We start from the raw sequence: 22,303 nt of genomic DNA on the forward strand, positions 1-22,303 counted from the left end.
TTCGGTGTATAAGATGCACCTAAATTTTCACCCCCTTTTAGGGAGGAAAAAGGTGCATCTTATACTCCGAAAAATTCGGTAGATAATGCTCTTATGCAATTATAACATCTTGTGCCATCTTCAAATAGATTACTATGTTAATACATTAATCCAGTCATTTCAGATATTAATTCCAGCTCTGATCAATTGAATGAAGTATTAGCAAACATTTTGGAAACTCCACTCGACTTTACTTCTCTTTAAGGTGCTTAAGATTCTGGTAAAAGTAGTCATGGATGGCGTAAGTGACCGAAATGGGGAGACAGCCAAAGGATTAAAAGGAAAACTGCAGGCCCTCTTTGGCAGAGTGACTTCTCGAGTGACAAGTGATGGAGAAATCTGGAGATTATATGCCAAGCTTTACGAAAATGGGCAGAATGAGAACTGCGAAGACATAGAAAAGGTAAACCTTAATGGCAGAATATGCTTCTCGTATCAGAAAAGACACACGTGTGTTTTCATGGTGATATTAAGGTTTTGGATGTATCCTTTGTGAGAATATGATTGGTTCGTGAAATATCCTTTGCTTGAATTTCACATTCCATTAAGAAGCTCTTTGTTTGGTAACTTGATTAGCAAGGCTATTTATTTTAAAGATTGATAAAAAGGAAAAACAATTACGGGAGCAGCAAGATAAAATAATAGACTTTTCCCTCTTGCATGAAAAATACACATTCAGGCAGAGATGAATTTAATAATTTCTTGTGATTCCAGACTTGCTTAAGATAATTATTTATTTAGATGTACTAATCACAGAATTTATTAGACATAGGGAATGGTCTATCCAGTTTCATTCTAGGGTTTCTACCTAAGTGATAAATATTACTTTTAAGCAATATGTCTTCTGCAGAATGATTTATACATTTCGGGCTTCCTTTGGAATTCCAATAGCTGAATCATTATTTCAATGCAGCAGCCTTTGGCGGAAGAGAATGTTTCCAATTATTAAACTGTTACCATTTAGTATAAATGGAATAGAAGTCCCACGTATGGGATCATTTATTAAGCTGTTTGATGAGGTCAGTCTGATCCTTTAGCATCACCGACACATAACTATTGTACTGCAGCTGTACTTTTCTCTGATTACTGTGTGAGACACCTTTCCTCCATGTATGGAGAGGACTGAGAAAACCATAGAAAAAAAAAGAACAAAGATAAGAAAGATGAGTGAGAAACAGATATGTGAGTAGAACGAGAGACTTAGCAGAATGCAGAAAATGGAAAGGAAACATATAATAAATAACATTAGAAATGCTAGGTAGACATGAGAGTCCTGTGTGGGAGATGGACAAGAGATTAATCAGGAAAGACAAGAAAGGTTTGTATGTGTTTTACTATACAATTTTCAGTTCTTTCTTTACTTGTATTACTTTGTCTCCCTTACAATCATATATTTATATTTCCTTTGTCTTTTCTGTTCTGTTCTGTTCTTTTCTTGCGGGGGTAGTGGAGTACATACTTTCCACGAGGAAATAATTTTTTTTCTCCCCATGTAAGTTCTTATCTCCTGGTGGCAATCATGCAAATGTATTGTCCTGATTTTAGGCAAACATCTGAAAGAGGCAAAATAAAATTGTTCACTATTCCAATTAGTTTCCCTTTCAAACTGTAGAGCTTTTCCCTGTTCATAACCTAGTAAATAAAGTTAGTAGGTGGTATTTTTTGCACCAAGTCTTAATCTAGAAATTCATTATATTTTCTCTGTAATTTCACTTTCCCTTCCATTTTAAATGCATTCCTAGGCTACATTTGAGACAGCAGGATTGCCATTGGAAGAGACTTCCCCATATAAGAGAGGAAATAATAAATATTCTTTTAAAACAAGGAGTGTTTCTGCTTGTGGCCTGTATCCAATGTTACACAAGTGAACTTCTACTGATAAAATAATTTTTCCATTGTTCTCTCTCTACCCAACCACTGTATCCTCCAATATCCATTAAATCAACTCCAGAAATCTCCCAACCATCTGGAGAAGATTTAGGTATATGTGCAAACAGCAGGAGAAGTCATCCATTTTGTTGGCAGATGTTGTTCCTGCAGTGGACAGACATAATGGTTTATAGTTTTATCTTTCCTATAACTGATTAATATTCATTTTATGGGCTAATGGGTTCTCTTAGTGAGAGATGTGCAATCAGAGGCTTGATAGGGATTTGTAAGATGTTTTATTTGTAAATTAATTTGTATTTTTGCATTGAAATTTGATGGACTAAATGGCCTATTTCAACTCTTGGGTTCCAAAAAACCTCTTCCTTCAGATGTATAATTTTAGAACTGCAACACTGTCAAAATATTGTTTCATGATCATGGGTTTATACTGGGCAATACTTCCCTAAATGTATATCATTCAATCATTTTTGTGAATTCTTGGGGGCCCATTATGGACAACAACAAAAGAGTTCACCCTTGATTCGTGAAAATGTTTTATTGTATTTAGGATTATTTTGACATTTGTGCAAGGAGGCACAGAACACAAAGAACAGGACTAGTAGTAAACCCCCATAATCTGCAGTGAAAATGTAGGCTCTACCATAACAAAGAGTGGACATCTTAAAAGTTGACATTGGCCATGTGCCCAATACATAAAAATAACAGGTTGCAATCTTGAGCATGAATTCTCAAAATTACCATTAGAGAATGACATTTGTAAATTCTTCTTTATTTTTCTTTATCCATTCTTGCTATATTACCTGGGTCAGAAACTGAGATTGGGGATGGAAACAAAGTTCATTTCCATCTTGTATAAATATAAGTCACCTGGAAATATTCAGTAGTACATCAGATAGTGAGCTTGAATCTATTGAAGGTGTGTTTTATAATAACAGAGGAAAGTTTTATTCTTGATTTCTTGCATAGAAACTACATTATGTTTTAATGTTCTATCAATTGAGTTGTCTCCCTGTCTTTGTGTTTGCGAGCATTCAATAATGCCATTGCTTTACTGAAGCTACTGACAATATGATTAGCTTTCAGTATTACCATAAAGCCCAGCTTTGGATACAGCAATAAAAAAATACTATAATAGACTTTAAGGTGGTAGTCGGGTTATATTCAGTGACTATAATTCAGCAACTATTCCAGTTTGCATTGGTGCTGGACAAAGACTTCACTGGTCCTTGGAGTTCCAACTATTGGAGCATCCCTGTGGTCACATGATCGCCATCCTGGCACCCATCTTGTGATTATGATATCACAATGATCTGTGGTTGTCTGATTGCGATTTCCGACATTCCCTTCCAGCTTCCCACAAGCAAAGTCAATGAGAAATGTGTTAGGAAGTCAGAAGTCACGATCATGTGATGTCTTTACTTAACGACCCACAGAGTCAATGCTTAATGGTGGCATCCAGAACTGCTAAAATTGTCTTTGTTAAGTGATGCAGTCATGTAACCCCATTCCGGTATTCTTTTCATACATATATTCTGTGAAATAAAACCAAGATAATTATTAATTTAGTTTAGTAATTTAAAAAAAGTCATTTCTATTTATTTCAGAAATAGAGATCCTCAAATTAGTAAATCACAAACTTGGTTCCCTACAGTACCTCCATTCACTGAATAAAGTTTTTTTAAATTTTAGTTTTCTTTTTGTTGTAGCCCTTACATTGCCCATAAAAAAGTTAGAAGGCTTTCTAAAGCAATAATCAAGAAAGCAAGATGAAGAAATAGTGAAAAAGTTAAAAATGTACATTTGTTCCTGTGATGTGATGTTGATTAAATATTGTAGCATCTATATCCACTGCCAAAGGAAACCAATAGCTAAACCATGTGCTTTCCACTGAGGCTATCTATTTTGGCTAAATTATTCTCAGTTTTTTTTCCCCAGATTTCATAAATCTCACATAAATAACACCAATTTCTCACTTCAGAATTCAAGATGAATCGTTTCCTTGATGTGACTTCAGCTTTCTTGTTTTAAACTGTTGAGTTCTAGTATCCCAGCAACAAAATATAAATTAATATTATTGCTAATTCATGATGACCAAAGAGAGCTTGTCAGACTCAAATATAAACAGTTCCCCAGTTTAGTATAGAATAATACAAAACTTCAAAATTACACTATATACTCATAAAATCTGCTAAACAATTTGAGAACCCCTCACACCATCCCTTATTTTTTTGACACTGAAACTAGGTTTGCTAAAATATCTAGGGGAATAACAAAACTTCTTAAAAATAATAAGTGCATCATATTTAAAAGTATGCAGAAATCTCCATTCTCATAGATACTGGACATTAGATCCCAGAGTGACATGAAATACAGGCCAGGGTTATCAGTCCTTCACTTAGTATTGAAGAATAGCCTTTAAATGGCGCTGGCTGCAGCATAGTATTAAGATAGAGAAAGGATGACTTTAAATTATGTAATAGAATAGAATAGAATAACAGAGTTGGAAGGGACCTTGAAAGTCTTCTAGTCCAACACCCTGCTTATGCAGGAAACCCTACACCACTTCAGACAAATGGTTATCTAATCTCTTCTTAAAAACTTCCAGTGTTGGAAGGAATTGTTCTAACTGTTAGGAAATTTTTCCTTAGTTCTAAGTTGCTTCTCTCCTTGATTAATTTCCATCCATTGCTCCTTGTTCTTCCCTCAGATGCTTTGGGGAATAGTTTGACTCCCTCTTCTTTGTGGCAACCCTTGAGATATCGAAACACTGCTATCATGTCACCCCTAGTCCTTCTTTTCATAAGACTAGACACATCCAGTTCCAGCAATCGTTCTTTATATGTTTTATCCTTGAGTCCCCTAATCAACTTTGTTGCTCTTCTCTGCACTCTTTCTAGAGTCTCAACATCTTTTTTACATCGTGGCGACCAAAATTGGATGCAGTATTCCAAGTGTGGCCTTACCAAAGCATTATAAAGTGGTATTAACACTTCACATGATCTTGATTCTATCCCTCTGTTTATGCAGCCTAGAACTGTGTTGGCTTTTTTGGCAGCTGCAGCACACTGCTGGCTCCTATTTAAGTCATTGTCCACTAGGACTCCAAGATCCCTTTCACAGTCTCCATTATTGAGCAAATACCACATATACTGTACCTGTGCATTTTGTTTTTCTTCCCTAAATGTAGAACCTTACTTTTTCCACCATTGAATTTCATTTTGTTAGATAGCACTCAATGTTCAAGTCTGTCAAGATCCTTCTGTATCTTAAGCCTATCTTCCGGAGTGTTGGCTATTCCTGCTAACTTGGTGTCGTCTGCAAATTTGATGAGTTCCCCATCTATCCCCTCGTCCAAATCATTGATGAATATGTTGAAGAGTACTGGGCCTAAAACAGAATCCTGGGGTACTGCACTGCATACCTCCCTTCATGTAGATCCAGTTCCATTGAGGACTACACGTTGATTGCAGCTGGTCAACCAGTTACGAATTCATCTGGTGTGATGCTGTCTAACCCACACTTTTCTATTTTATCAACTAGTAGGTTATAGTCTACTTTGTCAAATGCCTTACTGAAGTCCAAGTAAATTATATCGACACATTCCTCTGGTCCACTAGTTTGTCACTTTGTCAAATAATGAAATAAGATTAGTCTGGCATGATCTGTTTTTGAGAAACCCATATTGGTTTTTGGTTATTACTTTGTTTGCTTTTAGGTGTTCGCTGATTTGTTGCTTGATTATCTTTTCCAGAATCTTCCCTGGTTTGAGGTCAGGGTGATGGGTCTGTAGTTTCCTCGATCTATTTTTTTTCCTTCTTTTTTTCCCTATTTTTTCAAATGGAGAACCATTTTGGTTTGTTGCCATCATCCATCTTATACAAGTCCAAGTCCCCTTTGTTTTGGTTTGAATTGCAGAGAGCAGAGTAGGAAAACATCCCCACTTCTTTTTCTCAGGAAAATTTGACAGTATTCCTAAAGTTAAAGACCTTTCAGAATGAATGAGTTAGTTGAGTAGAGTCAGATTTCTTTATTACCTGTACAGTATTAAGATTAAGGAACTAAATAAGTGTTAAAGACAATGGAGAAAAGTGACAAATTATCATTACTTCTACAGACCTTAACTCAATGGTTAATCTTCCTGGCAGAAATATACATCCATACATGCACAAAATTCAGATAGAAATAAGGATGCAGAGAAACAGCTCAGATCAATCTGTAACATAAAGAAAATTATCATAATCTGAATTAGCTCCACATTTTCCTAAGTAACTATTTTCTGATGATTCTCCAACTTTCCTCTGGGCTGGGCTGCTTTTCTTACTTGGCAGAAATTAGACTGAGAAGAGAGGAGCCTTTTTATTCTTGGAATGAAAGACAAAACATCAAAAGCAAAATCTGAATTTCCCTCCTCTCTTTTTCAAAGACCACCTGAGAAAGAGAGTTGAGCCTTGAACATCTGATTTTCCTGAGTTCTAATAGACTCTGCCCAGTATCCAAATTGACAGGACATGTTCAAATTTCTCCTTTAGTCTTGTGGGAGGGGGGAGGTGTTACTCCCTCGCGGTTTTGATATAAAAGAAGCATTAAACTGAATGGAAAGTGATGTTTGCAGCATTCAAAATATTGTGGAACTTAACTCCTTTCTCAACCTTTTAAGCAATATGGACTTTAACTGCCAGAATTGTGCTGCGGTGGCTGAGGAATTCTGGGAATTGAAGTCCACACTGCTTAAAGTGCCAAGGTTGAGAAACACTGCTTACCCTAAGTTATCTGATTCCATTACAATAGAACAGGGAAAAGAAATACCTGTACCAACAGATAATGAAGTATCATTCTTCTTTTGTTTGGCCATATAGGACTGATGGGCAATAGAGTCCATCAAAATAAAATAAACAATAAAAACAATACATTGCAGCATGCAACATTAAGGAAAACATAATAGCCAAATAATAAAGAGAGCTTGAACAGCATTTGATAGTCAGGGGCATACTTAACATTTTTAAGATCAGAAGGGCCACAAGGCAGGACAAGGATGCAAATGTGGCCTTTTTCCTTGTTTTAGACATGTTTTTAAACCTTAGTTAAATCTATTGCAGATCCTTTGCTGCAGTTTTCATATTGCTTCCTTCATTAACATAATGAGATATAATTCTATCAATTTTCAGCCATGGTGATCATAAAGAAGAGCTTGAGGGCTGTAGATTTCTCCCATTCCCTCGTTACATATCATTATTTTATTTTAATGGCAGGTTTTAAAAAGTAGATTAAATTTACAGCCCTAAAATCATAATTTTTAAAAGTGTGAGGGAATATGAAGGACTCAACCACCTTATATATTTATGAGATGGCCTGGATGAAGATCTCAGCGGAGATTCTTAAGGTTTCAATAGATCTATGGGGGTGGATTGGTTTTGCAGGTAACTTGGTCCCAAACTGCAAGAGGTTTTAAGGATTAAAGCCAGTGCTTTGCATTGAACCCAGAAAGGGCATAATTTTACTGCCATAATCTGATCTCATTTTCCATATCCATTAATAATCATGCAGCTATATTTTGTAATAGATACATTCTCTGGACTATTTCCATTTTTTCCCAGAGACATTTATAACTTTCTAAAATCAGTTTCTCATCCCCTCGGTAATATAAGGCACAAGAGGAAAGACAGGAAGAGATAAGTAGTCATTCAGAAATCCCCTTGACCATATCTTCAAGCACCAATGAGTGAAAACATGTAATAAAACAGGAGTGGACATTGTTCTGGAGATCTCTGCTATCACTGTTATTTTCAGAGAGGAACTGAGTGACTTGCAAACATGTCGCAATGAGATATCAAAGATTCCATGAATCGTTCCCTAGATCCAATTGCAAAAATTTCTGAATTGCTCATCAAGATATTATGCAATAAGAAGGGGAGGAGAAACCCTTGTGTCACCAAAGTAATGAGCTCTGATGGATGTTTGTTTATATACATTTTGAATCTTTTACCTGAATTCAAATCTTCTGTCAGCTAGCTTCATGTTGGTAACATAACTCTTCTCATCTATATCACACTATGCGGCTGTTCCTTGTAGAGATCCATGCCAGCCTGCCTAATCCTCCCCCAAATGACATCCTCCGTGGTGATTTGTGAATTCCATTTCAGGGAACCATTTCCCAAGAGTCAAAGTCATATGTCATTTTATGTTTCTTAAGTCAGGGAAGCATCTGGAACCAAGCTATTTTTGTTGAAGAATGGTTGGTTTATTTTTGCCACTCGGACTGTTTCTGTATTTAGTTGAGCATCAAAATGTGTCAATTGAAAGTGTGAAATAGCTGTGTGGCTTACATCATAATACTGTAAGTTCTTGTTTTGTTTGATTTTATTCTGTTTTGCTTTGATGCAAGAGTGTGTCACTGTTTGCTTTTCCAATGTCTGTATCCTGATTGCCATCATCTCCATCTCTCAAATATTGATGGCATGTAGAACATCAGGAAATGGAATTTGTAGGCTACATTAAGTTATCACAATGTGCGACATTTCTAATGAATAAGCTGTTCGTGCACATTGCCCAGTTGCTCCCACTTGGCTCTTCCTGCCAGCAGATACAGCTGACATGTTCCAACCATGGTATGTTTAGCACTATGCATGAAGTGGGAACTCTTGACTTGTTTCTTTCTTAACAAGTCAAAGCCATACGTTGTGACTTCATCTTGGTTTATGAAACTTCTTGTTAGGAAAGATACAAGCCATAGTTTTCTGTTCATACTTAAGGCTAAAGAAATAAAATAAGAGACTCATTTGGGTATTCAGCAGTCACATTCCAGATGGGAACTGCCAGGCTAAAACTGAACAAGTTGGTATTCTTAACCCCCAGTGTGAAGAACATGAAGTCATTTCACAGTGGAAAATTCCTTCGCAGGAATTTTCTGGGGAGCCACAGGAATTTTTAAATGTCCCTATGAGCAGGAATCAAGAACTTAACTAGGTTTCTGAAAAATGTAACATATTTGTATACTTTAAAGCCCAGGTGTCAAACTGGCGGCCCACGGGCTGGATGTGTCATGTGCAGGCCACAAAATGTTGTGAGGCAAAAAATGTTACGATACGTCACATGATGCGATCAAGTTTGACACCCGTGCTTTAAAGTGTGCAAACCAGATAACAACAGCACAAAAACTACTTACCAGTTCATAGTTTAATGTCTAATGTGCAGAACCAGGTCAATTTCCCTCAAATTCATGTCATGTTTTCAGTTATGGAGAGATTAGAGCCTTTTTCCAAGGTTATTAGTGCCCTAGTCCATCCCTTTTTTCATAATTAAATTAATAGTGATCGCTATCTGTGTCATCAGCTAACACCACCTGAGCACCAGGTATAAAAATTAAGTTCCTTTTATTTGTACTGAAATTCCTCATATTTAACTTAGATGAATGAGTAGGAGGTCTAATATTGAGGGTAAATAAAATTATCTCTGTTCACACTTTCTGCATCTTGTGTGATATATATATGTCTTTTTCTGATCTCCCCTTTGCCCACTTTCTTTCTAAGTTAATCGCCTCAGCCGATACAACCTTTTGCTGTAAACATTTTTTTTTTCAATTTGTGAAGCAGAGTAATCGGAACAGCATGCTGTTCAATTAATTATGAGAAAACTAACATAAACCAGCAGTGATATCAAATACCAAATTCAAAAATCAAATAAAATAGATTGCCAAAATTGAAAACATTATCGAGAAGGATTTGAAATTTTTTTTAGCATACAGACTAAATGTTTAGATTTAGAAAATTGCTAGACTTATTTTATTGCTGTTCTTTTATTTATTATTTTATTTATTTAACTTATATGCTGCCCATCTTGCCAAATGGCAACTTTCTTCATTTGTGTTTCTGCTTAGTTTTAGACTTTTCTCTTAAATTTCTACTTATCCTTAGAGTCCGAATTGCTCTTTCCAAATTGCAAAATTAATTCAGAATAAAATTGGCACCTTATTTAGGCGCACAATAGCTCTAATTATGAAAATACAAGTGCTTTTTTACTTTCAGATACATTTAAATACGATGACCCAGCAAAATATGGGTCACATGCATCTGTCTAGACAGATTTTTTTTAACTTAAAAATTGTCTCTTAACCATATGCTACTTATATGTCTGTCATACTTGAGAGAAAAAAAACAACTAAAACATCTGTGTTACAGCTGCAAAGAAAGAGACTGCTTTAAAACTGAGGAACTAATAAAATATTATCAGTCAGTATGCTTTATAGAGGGGGAATTTGCATGTATGCATAAAAATAAAGCAACTTTACATTTAGGTTCACAGTATCTCTATCATTGCAGGCATTGCAGTATCTCACCAAAGCATACAAATGTGAAATCCAATCAGGAGACTGGGACAGAGATACTTCCTCTTTTAAGAAAGTAGCCAGAGATGCTCTAGAACTTGCACACGGTATGTCCTATATGAAAATGTTGACATAAATCATGGCTGATTACCTATTTCTGAAGTACTTTTTATCGAAACAATAAGCAGTGGACATAGCAGACCATACACCTGAATATAATTTCCAGGGAAATAGTTGAGGGAAGGGGAAGTGAGATGTAGCAACTATCTGAAGTAAAAAAAAAAAAAAAAATTGGCCAGCCATGTCAGTGATTGGAAGCTTAGCAGATCTGCTAAACCTTTTGTTATATTGCCACAAAAACCACGTTATTTTCTCTCTGTAGTCATCATAAGTTGTACTGGATTCAAGGGCAGAGTTACCTGCTTTTCTTCTACCACTTCAGAAAGTAAGCAATAATGAAAAGGTTGAAATTAAAAGTTGACTCCAGGCCTCAAAAAGTTGAGAAAGCAGCACAGTTCTTGGTCCTTTCTTGTTATTAGGAACAGAAGATACAGTGGGGAGTGGGGATGGGATGCATAAAATATATTTTTATTCTAGCATACTGAATCAAGGCATTGAATCTTTATATTTTTTTTTAACTTTTTTTCATTTTTTTAAATTAGGGCCTTCACACTTTCTAGAGTTTAATGAGGTTTTAGACATTGAAATCTAGTGTGATCACAGAGCTAAATGTTGGGATATTGACATCACAGCATAGAGATTTTGATATGTGCATGTTTCAACATTAGTTTCAAATCTCATTTTTTAAAAATGGGGAAATGACAATGAATTTAGAAGATTCTAGTGTTTCTAGGGCACAAGCCAGACATTTAAATGGCCATCTGATTCTGAAAATGATTGCATTACATTTGGTTTTCTCTTCTCATTTATAAGACTTTATATAAAACATAATGCCATGATGCAACATGATAGTCATGAGTCCTGATAAAGCAAATAAGTGGAGGACATCATGATTACAGATGTCTCTGATGACACTTCCAACCATCGAAAGCCATTGATGTTCATTAAGAATGCAGAAGCACAAAACATTGAACTACCCTACAGTGAATGAAATGGTAGATGGAATAGAGCAGCCATAAAAAATTGGATAGTCATGCTACTTAGAATTGGGTGCCATCATCTTCAGCCTTTCTAACTTCAAAATATTGAGAACAAAATGAAACAACCTCTTTTCTTGGTTCAAGATACCAGAGGTCTTGCAATAATCAAAATGTCCTTAACCCCATGAAATGGAAAATAGAAAGAAAGCACATTGCTTGCATTTTATTTTATATTCTGCATTTGCATGGGTGTGTACAAAAATCAAACAATAAAAAATCCCAAACACCTCCTAGAAGAGAGAGCACGGAAATGTGCACTTCCAAGCTCTATTGATCCATCCATCCGCAGTGGATGGATGGAGGAAGGAAAGGGAAAGGAAGAGAGGTTAGTTTTACACTATAGCAGAGCTAGATATAAATAATCTCAGGCCTTGAACACATTTGACATTTGATTGTAAGTTTTAACTAGCTAAGAGTAAAAACAAACATGGGGTGAGAAGGAAGTATTGTGAAAGAGGACATGGCTGACTGGAAGAATAAAATTGATTATTCCACACAGTAACATTTGCTTGCAGATTCCAATACTGTGACACTGACACTTAGGTAGTCAAAATAGCATCATTTACAAACAACAGAGAAGTATTAACTGGCATGATAATTGGCAGATTTTGTTAAAAGACAGGAAACACATTTTGAGAGCAATCAATGTTGGCTGATAGATCACAGAAGAGGACAGGGCTAGCTGGAATTCTGAATAGGACCATTGCAAAGTTTCGTTGCAAGCAATCTACTTGTATGCATTATTAAATAAGAGATATTAAAAATAATTCTGGCAAGTCAGCAATTTAGGCTGCAACCTTAAATGACATCACAAAATTCTACATTCCAGTAATACTTCTGGACTACATGTAAAGTCAACGTATTTTAGAGGGAATAAAATTATTGCTCTAGTGGCAGTAATTGCTTTTGTAATAACCATTGCAGACTATTGCCTTATGCTTAATGTTTATCCTTTTAATGAATTAGGAAGCTTTTTCTCCCCAGATCAAAGTTAACTGAGAGCTGAGTAGTAATTTATAACAACCATGCTATTATTGTGGAACTCACTCAACTTTGTTTTGCCTTTTAAAACTCCAGTCGCTATGAAATGCAGCAAAATGAAAACTAATTACCAAGAAGCCTTGCCAATACTGTCTTCTGCCCGACTCAACTTGCGTGGTTTGGTTGCCAAAGCAAAGGTAAGGCTGATAGACTTCATTAAAAGGTTCTCTGGAACAGAGAGAGCGATTGATCCAGGAGCTACAGCTGATGTTTTCAAGAGCTATTGGTTTTGTTAATTCAACTTTTCTCAACCTCTTGCACCCCAGATATTTTAAGAATATGAATCCCAGGATTTCTAATCAGATGGCCAATGACTGGCTAGATGGCTAGGAAATTGGAGCTGCATTACAGCACATCTGGAAGGCATTAGGATGGGAGGAATTTTATTACCTCTTCTTTACACTGAAAGGTTGGGTGGAGAGGTATCCCAGTTTGTAATATGGAATTAGTTGGGAGAATTGTATTGGACTCAAAAGCCTTTCTATTGTACATCTTTAAAGAACAGATTACTTCTTAAGAAAGCAGTTTTGAATGACATCTGCATGATGATATTTTATTCCAGTGATACAGTAGAGTAGGAATGCAGTATTCGACAGTTTTAAAGAGAAGATCAGGAGTTGGAAGAACTTCTGGCACTGCTCCCTTAGGAGCATATTTCTTACTGTGGTCTTCCATGAGAAAAAAAATCATGAGTGCAGCATCCTTCCATTTGTTCATTGGTCATCTCATTGTACATTCATCCCATCCATTCTTGCCTACCTTTCAAATTTTATCAGCAGTAGATACAGGTGACCTGCAAACTAAAATTACAACAGAAGAGAAATGATACCTCTGAAGCTTGTCATAGTTTCTGCTCTTCACTGTTGCCCATGTTCCTTTTTATCTACCGATCCAAGAAAATGCCTGATTCTCACTTCAATCCCAAGTGGATGAGATATTTCTCTGCCATTGATAAGGTTTACTTCTAGTCCAGCATTTCCATTATTGGGATCTTTTGATGCCCAGTTCTGTTATTTTTAAATTTTTGTTGTCTTTCATTGATGTCAGTGTTCAGAGCATGGTTACTGAACAGTTGACAAAAACATCTATTACATACCCAAGGACTTTATAAAAATGTATAGACCCAGGACTATATATCTAGCCTCCAGTGGCTTTGGTAAGGTCCTCAGAGTTCTCCTAAAGTTGTCAGCAATGTGTAATTGATAGTAGGAGTGAACTAATTATTAATTTGCTGTAGAACAAATCTTATTAACTATAGAGAGTAAATGGTAATTTAATTTTGAATGTTAATGTTTGCCCTGGCCTTGCTATTGTTTTTATAGCAAAGCCCATGATAAGCACTTCAAAGCTATGTGAGACCTTAAGCCTGGAAAGCAGTTTTGCACTCTCCTTTATGAAACAGATTGCTGGGCAATAAAAATCCTGAATTTTACCCAAAGTGCATCAAGTAGATTTTCTTGCTCAAAGCTTAGCACTGAAACCTCTCAATCTGTTTTGAAAGCTGGTTCAAACTGTGCCTTGCAATAGAGTTTTGCTCTTTTTCCCATTTTTTTTTAGAATTTTGACACAAATGTTAGAATCCGCTTCATTTGGGTTGCAGATTGAAAACTAACAGGTTAACATTGGATAGGGAAATATTCCTCATCTGTTATGCACAGAGGAACTCCAGCATGCTGCCTTTGGAATGGAAGTAATCTTGTGTAGATGCCATAAAGAAATGAGATCACAGAAATTATGGAAACGATTGTGGTTAGAATTTTTTTTTTTAATCTTGTGCTTTACTTAGACTAAGGTTTCCCGTAAAAATTGCTTTTAACTTTCTTGTGTAGCAAAATTTTGCAGATGCTGTAAGTGATGAAGTTTCCAGTGACCTCGCTGAAGAAATGGCAGCAATGGAGAATTTGATGATGGAATTGCAAGAAGTTAGCAACCAGCTAAGGAATCAGACTTGAGAAAAAGAAGATCCGATTTCTTGGAAAGACGGAAGGGCACGGCTGGCACGCTTCACCAGTTTTAGCTTATACTGATGAGCATTCAGTAAATCAAAGACTCAAAAGCATCTTTTAAATAAATATTTCTCCATACCATACAACCATTACTATTTGCCAACAAGTTTTTCTGGTTATATTTGTTCTTTCTCAGTTATGTGTGATTTGCATTGGCTTGGATTTTATGGAACAATTTGTGCCTGCTTTTTTATTTAGGATCCTTTTTTCTTTAAGATTAGATCTGCCCCTCTGCAAAAGTAATTGGCTTCTGTCCATAGTTGTGCACTTTATGGCTATGAACAATTGGAGAGTTCTGTTCGTGGTGGAATTGGGAAGGAAAGGGCTATTTGATCTGATTGTGTCAACAGGAACCTGGAAATAGGGAAGGGGGAATAAAAAATGGAAACAACTGTCTTCTGGGATTTTTAAAGCAAGAGAACCCAGTTGTATTTTCTTTAGCTTATGCTTTTCAAATACAAGTATTCACACACAAAGTAACACTTGCCAAGAAAGTTAGTGCTAATCATCTTCAATTTATGGCCACAATTGAGCTCAAAATCTATGTTGCTAAGTGAGACATTTCTTAAGTGAGTGTTGCTCCATTTTACGACCTCTCTTGCCACATTTGTTAAGTGAATCATTGCAGTTATTAAGTTAGTAAGAAGTTTGTTAAGTGAATCTGGCTTCACCATTGAGTTAGCTTGTCAGAAGGTTGCAAAAGGTGATCACTGCAACCATGATAAAAATGAGTCAGTTGCCAAGCATCTGGATTTTGATCATGTGAATCTGAATTTTGTTCACGTGACCATGGGATGCTGCACTGGTCGTAAGTGTGAAAAACGGTTATAAGTCACTTTTTTCAGTGCTGATGTAACTTTGAACAGTCACTAAATGAACTATTGTAAGTTGAGGACTACCTGTACAAGACCACTTATAGCTTCATTTCCATAAACTAGGTGTGTGTATGTGTATGTGTGTATTTGTGTGTGTGAGAGAGAGAACACAAGCACGGACCTAGCAACACCAATATCGGCAGCTTTGCCTGGGCTGGAATTGAATACTAGCTTTGTATCTTCAGTCATCTAAAAATGGAAGATAAGGTCTCCTTTGTTAGATTGGTCCACCACACTCAGCCTTAATATAGTTGCCATGGGTTAGCTTAATATGTGGTATGTACCAAACCAATTGTGACTTACATAACAAAAGATGAGTACATTTTGATTAGTCCAGAAATGTGCAACTTCTCTCAAAAGTGGATTGGGTCAGAGCTGATAGCTAGTAGCTATTTTAAGGGCAAAATCTTGCCCCATGCCAAAAAACAAATCTGATCTGGAAATCTGTGGGAGTAGTAAAAGGGGTTTAGACTAGAGTCAGGCTGCATACATCCCATAAGCTGTCATTTCTGCCTCTCTGGCTTGGTACAAAAAGCTTTTCCTTGCTTGGCATGATACAATGATTCTATTTGTTTATTTCTAACAATTGATCTTCTAACTATAGTGCTGCCGAATGTGAAAACTTTATGCTATTGTAATTAACAGCCATTAATGTAACCTCTTTGTTTACAAAAATATATTGGCATTTGTGTGATCAATTCTGTAACTTGGATTTACATTGTACAAATAAGTAATTTTTGTATTCGTCCTAAATTTACTGTTTGTTCCAAATTTTGTATTCATATCCTGTCCAGATATTCCAGCTCAGTTGCTTTTTTCTTTCATAGATCAAAGCCCACAATTTTTATTGATTACAGTACTGAATTGTTCATTTGTATCTTCTCCAGCTTCATCTTAGTGGAGATTGGCTGGCCAGAGTGTGGTACTCAGCATATAATGGAGACTTGTCTTACTTTTAATGAAAACTAGTAGAAAATACATAGAATATTCTTCGCTTTATGCTCTTCCCCTTAAATGAAGAATTTAAACAAGTACTATAAAATTTGAATAGCTGAAATCAAACAGCCCAAGCTGTCATACTATACAATATAGGAAACCTTCTCCATAAATACTTAGAATGATATATAAATAGCTACTTCAATCAACAAGAAATTCAGGCATGATTCAAATGCTTACTCACTATAGAAACATTTTTGCTAATCATTCCTGATGATACTAATAAAAAGTTAGAAATACTATAATTCTATTTTTCATTCAGCACCTATTCTATAGGGCTAATCATAATTGTTCAATTCAGATTTTGAGCAAATATTTCTATAATTTAGTTCGTTGAATAGGATGCCAAATGGGCATCTTTTTAGTTGTTAATTCTTAGAAAGGTAGATTAGGTTTCCTAAAACTTTTGAAACTTTTTGTTAAATAAAACAGTAGTCTAAGCATTAGCAGGTGACCGGAAAAATAATACAATAGAATACAATTGAGACAAAGTATTTGAAATATTTTTTATACTCAATATTAACAGCAAAATTACTTCTCTGGTTAAAATCCTGAATTGTCTGAACTGCATTTTCTTTTAATGTGACTGACTCTTTTGGCTTCCAGATAACAGAGAACAAGGAAATAAAGTCACAAGGTGTGAGAAAGGAGGTGAATGGTCCCCTTTTCAATGGAGCTACCTTAGTTTTCTTTGTTATCTGGTCATGGATCTCTTGATAAATCATTCACCTTTAGATAATGTTAGGCTGGGCCCAGTGTGCGAACATTCCTGATATTGTTTGCAAGAGTGATTATGTTACATTATCATTGGTGAACTCATTTTTAGTAAAGTTCCAACAATAGAAATATGTGTTACACAAGTCTACAAAGGAAGTAGGATCATTTCCTCTTTATTGTGATATAATGGTTTTAAATCTTTCACATCTCTGCCAAGAATAGACATTGAGCATGATAGATAGTTGGCAGGGCTTTGATGCTCAAAAATTATCTTACATGTTTGAAAGAGGAAGTGGAAAAATGTGCAAAAATAATGGCATTGACCTTTTTTTTAAAATTTTATGTTTATATTTTAAAAAGACATCCATGAATAAAAGTAGTTGTACAAAAGAGTATTGGTGAAGAAATTGACCCACAAAATGAATTTAATTGAATGTATATGACATTCCTTCATGATGTAATTTAATCCTAATAACAAGCCATTAAAGAGGCAAAATAATTTATTGAAAGATTGCCATTAATTACCCATACTTGAAATCTGCAGAACATGGTGATTTCTTTTCTTCTGCAAATGAAATATCCTAAACTATTGAATAGCTTTTTGTCAATGAGGTTAAAGCATTTATTCAAAGTTTTTAATTGAGTAAAAGCGAGAGGCCATGAGTTCCAGTCCTGCCTTACCCATGAAAGCCACCTGGGCCAGTCACTCTCTCTCAGACCAACTCGCCTCGCAGGGTTGTTGTGAGGAAAATAGGAGGAGGAAGGTGTGTTGTATATATTTGCTGCTTTATTCTTTGTAAAAACAATAAAGGCAGGATACAAATAAATAAAAGGCAATTTATCATGAGTATGGTTAAAGAGAATGTATGAACGTATTTTTTTGCATTTGTCTTTATATGAAAAAAAATGTCTTATATTGTGTTGGGTGGAAAACCAAAACAATGGACAGATAAGGCAATATTTACTATCGGAGGTTTATACTAATAGCAGTATAAGTTTGCCCACCAACTCCTCAATTTGACAGTAGGTGTGGGGAAACTCATTCATTCAGTTTTGAAAAATATGACAGAATTGTCTCCCTGCTGCAAATATTTATTATGTCTGAGTTTTTTCTTCGAACTGAGATCAGGGAGCTCAAAATGCTGTATATGTTTGATTCTATTGCTTGTTTCATTGCTTTGCAAACCTATGTTTTCTAGCACTGCACAGTTTGCATTCTGAATTTCTAACAAAGGTCCTAAGGATGGGTACAAAGCAAAAAGAGGAAGCTATGGTACCTAGGGTTTTGAGTCAGTGGTGATATTCAGCCAGTTCTATCCAGTTCAAGTGAATTGGTAGCAGCGGCTGCGGGAGGCTCTGCCCACCCGCCCAGACATCATCACATCCCATTTTTGATGCTCTGCACATGTGCAGAAGGTCCTGCACATGCACAGAGATGTCTCACGCGAGTGCTCATACTGTATTTGTGAACGGGTAGCGAAGGTAAGTCAAAACCACCACTGGTTTGAGTTCCTGAGATGTGAAAGACTTTATCCTTCTCATCCTAGGACAACATGGATCAAAATCTTACTATACTTGGGTTTTTCCATTTCCAGAGCTATTTCATTATAACAATATGATTTTGTGAATTCAGTTTAGGACAAAGGCAGGAAATCGTCGCCCTTCATTCACTGTTGATGTTGTTGATTGTTGTAAAACACCTTGGTTCATTATCACTGATATAAAGCCTAATCATATGTATCTTGACTGCAATTAGCTGAACCCCCCAACCCTTTGTTGAAATCAGGGGATTATTCCGTTCTTTTGGAGACAATTACTTTTTTAATGCCATCCAGACTGGCTGAAGATTAACTTTCCGTTAGAAAATGAAGTACAACTCAGGATCTGTTAAGATTGGATGGGTTATAAATATTAAAAAATAAACTTTGTTTTGTGTTCCTTGAGATATCATAGAACTGAAATGGCTCATTGGTGCTACCGAGTCAAAATTCTAGCCAATGCTCTCATATCTAAAGCAAAGCATTTCTGACTAATGTCTGTCTAAATTTCACTTGAATGTAGCCAACAAAGAGCAGTACACCCATCTGGCTAATTAGTTTCGCTGTTGAATTGCTCTATGAAATAGTTCAGTGGAACTATGAAACAATAGAGATTTGTGTATGAAATCCAGTATTTGAGGAGTGCTATCATATCCCCCAGAATTTTCTCAAGGCTAAACATTTCCTAATTCCTTCAGTCATTTCATAGGGTTTGATTATTAGTTCCTGATCATCCCCTGTTGCAGTTGGACAGAATATTTTCTACAAGAAAAATATCTTAGCTATTTTACAGTCCACTGTAAAGTTTTTGTTTTGCTAGCGTTCATTCAAATTAATAGACACACATATTAAATTACTGTATATCTGTGAGTACCTTAGCAGATGCTGGGATTACCTTGACTTTTTTAGCTAGTTATGTGAACCACAATTCATCCACAGTGTAAAATCAGACTTGGAGCCTCCCATAATAGAAAACTCAGCCAAATCAGATCCTCTGGTAAACAAGGGGACAAATTCCTTTGTGCTCCACCTCCTACATCTTTTACTTCATAATGTTTTAAATTGAATAAATCTGTGGCCTACTTATACCCCTAAAATGGATTGCTGCCTTTTGCTTGCCAGTTGTGAAGATTTTCTGTGGGTTGCAGTTTCTTACCACCCAAATATAATTTCTTTGCCTCCATCGTCACAAAAGATGTTACCGTGGCATGCAATGTACCCTTTTCTCCAATTTAGAGGAAACTCTTGTGACCTGCAAGTCTGAGTCATTTATTTTATTTTTTATACCATCCCTTGGCCAAAAAACAGCACCATGAGCACTGTAAAACGATGGCAGCCAAAATACTGCAACAGTCAGTACAGATTTATTTATTTGTCCAATTTATATAGCTGCCTTCTCTCACATAAAAGAGAGTTGGAATGTTTATTGGCATCACTGCTAAAACTTAACAGTTTTATTAAAAGAGCAGGGGAATTAGTATTGGGTAACTATTGGAATTAGAATTACCATCTCCCGCCCCCAATGAATTAAATATTCAATTACAGGATATAATCAACCTTGGGTTTTCCTATGGCTCCTGCATTCATTACTCTCACTTGCTTCCTATCAGCCCACATAATTTTATTCCTGATTATGACACACTTGTGGCAACTATTAATGCTATGTACCTAAGGAGCCAATTAAAAAAAAAAGTTGGGCAGATTTATATGACTAGGTCTCCTGAGGCTCATGTTCTATTTGTCATTTCCCCAAAAAACAATATAAAAGTAGCCTTTAGAGGATAACACATAGGAAAAGTGCACTTGCCAGCACCTCCAAAAATAAATTAGGCCTCCCCCAAACTGGAGGAAATTAATCGTCTATCTTGAAGCATTGTCATTGTTTCAGCTGTTATTTTGAAAAGAAGCTGCCCCAAAGATGAAGGCCCTATTGAAGAGTGTGGACCATAAAGTACCATGCTGATCCAGCATGGGTTGATAAATGTTTTTGAACTCCCCGGTCATACAAACACACACTGGGACTTAAAATTACCCACCCAGGGTGGGGCAGTAGAGAATTTCAGTAATATAAATGAATAGTTTCACATATTGGATACTCAAGGAAATTAAGGATTCTTTTCGATGAATTCCTAGTTCTGAAGCTTAACAAGTTGCAATCTAGCCAATATCAGAAAGAGAACAAATCCTTTTTCACTCACGGCAAACCAAGATTTTGTTCAACATGCAATATAAAGGTAAAAGATTCTGACTTAACTAGTGTATTCATAATTTTATTTATTTATTTATTTATTTATTTATTTATTTATTTATTTATTTATTTATTTATTGGTTCGATTTATATGCCGCCCTTCTCCGGAGACTCAGGGCGGCTTACAATGCGTTAAGCAATAGCCTTCATACTTTTGTATATACCTGCTTAGTAGGGCTTTCGGGGCCCCCCCCAAGCAGTGTTCTTTTTTATACAAAGTCAGCTTATTGCCCCCACAATCCGGGTCCTCATTTTACCTACCTCGGAAGGATGGAAGGCTGAGTCAACCTTGAGCCTGGTGAGATTTGAACTCGCAGTAATTGCAGGCAGCTGGCAGCTAAATGCTACTTAACAGCACTTTAGTCCGCTGCACCACCAAGGCTCTTTTTATGCCCAATTCCTATAGAATGCTTAATAAGGCCATTACAGAGCAGGATTTAGTGTATTATGAGAAACCTCTGCTCCCCCCAAGTGTTAATTTTTCTAATCATTTGGATTAATTTTAACCCTAATTCCAGTCTTGCATGAAGTTAAGCTAACACTGTCTGGGTAGTTGTGGCTTAAGAGCATCTTTTACTTTTTAATTTTCTCCTTTGGTTCTTCCCATTGATCTCAAGACTAATTCTGAGTGTTGTGTTCATTACGGAAGACTGAAGAGGGGAAGTTTTATATTTTATGGTTCTCCAAAAAAGCTGTAGTTTAGCTTTGGAAACTTGTCAGTGTTTCCTAGCACATACTGCCAGAGAAGAAGATGCCAGTCCTAGCCTAATTTAATTCTTTTTCTGGGACCAAGAACAAGGAAAAGAGAGACAAATGGTATTTATTTGCTCTAGGAAACTGTGTTTCCGTACAAACCTATTCGTGTTTGGGATGGGAGCAGCGGTTATTTAGAGTGCTTTTACCCATTTGCTTGAAGAAAACAAAATGTTCAGTAAGAATTTAAGGGAGAAATATATTTCTTTTCATAAAGAAAGATTTATGACTGAGCATCTATTTTTATTGTTTCTGCCAGTGCTGCTCTCACTGATGACATCTCTAAGATCCCGATGCCTGGAAGAGTAGCCCAATGTTTCAAAAACGATGCATTTCCAAACCTGAAATGGTTTTGGCCAGTCCTAGCTGGGTAGGGCCCAGAAACTCTGTCATCACCAGAAAAATCCATGAAGCTTAGTATGTTATTTCCAGGAAAAGATCTGTGTTGAGAGAAGTGGAAAAGCACTGCTTGTAAACTGTAACTAAAAGGGGAACATGAGGATAAGCACATAGAGTGGGTCATTATGGTGAAAATGTTCCTTAGATTGTGCTTTGGAAAATGGTTTCATAATAGTCTTATGACCTGATATACTTGTTAAACTTAGCTAGCTTAGCTACAGTGCTTTCAGCAATTTCGGTAGCAATGTGAGTATTCCCAATTTTCTTCCATTATTGGCAAATTCACAGGTACTGTTTGATGCTGAAGGAGATGTTCTATTA

At 36.1% G+C, this 22,303-nt stretch overlaps 1 protein-coding gene across 1 annotated transcript in view; it reads left to right on the plus strand.

Moving 5' to 3' along the window:
• The window catches only part of TTC27 (tetratricopeptide repeat domain 27), a 96,671-nt gene extending 78,780 nt beyond the window's left edge, over positions 1–17,891 (plus strand). Inside the window, exons 17-20 of the mRNA XM_034428128.3 lie at positions 245–442; positions 10,245–10,356; positions 12,487–12,587; positions 14,280–17,891. Coding sequence (XP_034284019.2) covers positions 245–442; positions 10,245–10,356; positions 12,487–12,587; positions 14,280–14,402 — 534 coding nt within the window. The 3' untranslated portion in view covers positions 14,403–17,891. The remainder of the gene's footprint in view (positions 1–244; positions 443–10,244; positions 10,357–12,486; positions 12,588–14,279) is intronic.
• Positions 17,892–22,303: the final 4,412 nt, after the last annotated feature.

Source organism: Pantherophis guttatus, chromosome 1 (genome assembly GCF_059756535.1).
Source record: "Pantherophis guttatus breed Tessera chromosome 1, ASM5975653v1, whole genome shotgun sequence".
NCBI lineage: Eukaryota > Metazoa > Chordata > Lepidosauria > Squamata > Colubridae > Pantherophis > Pantherophis guttatus.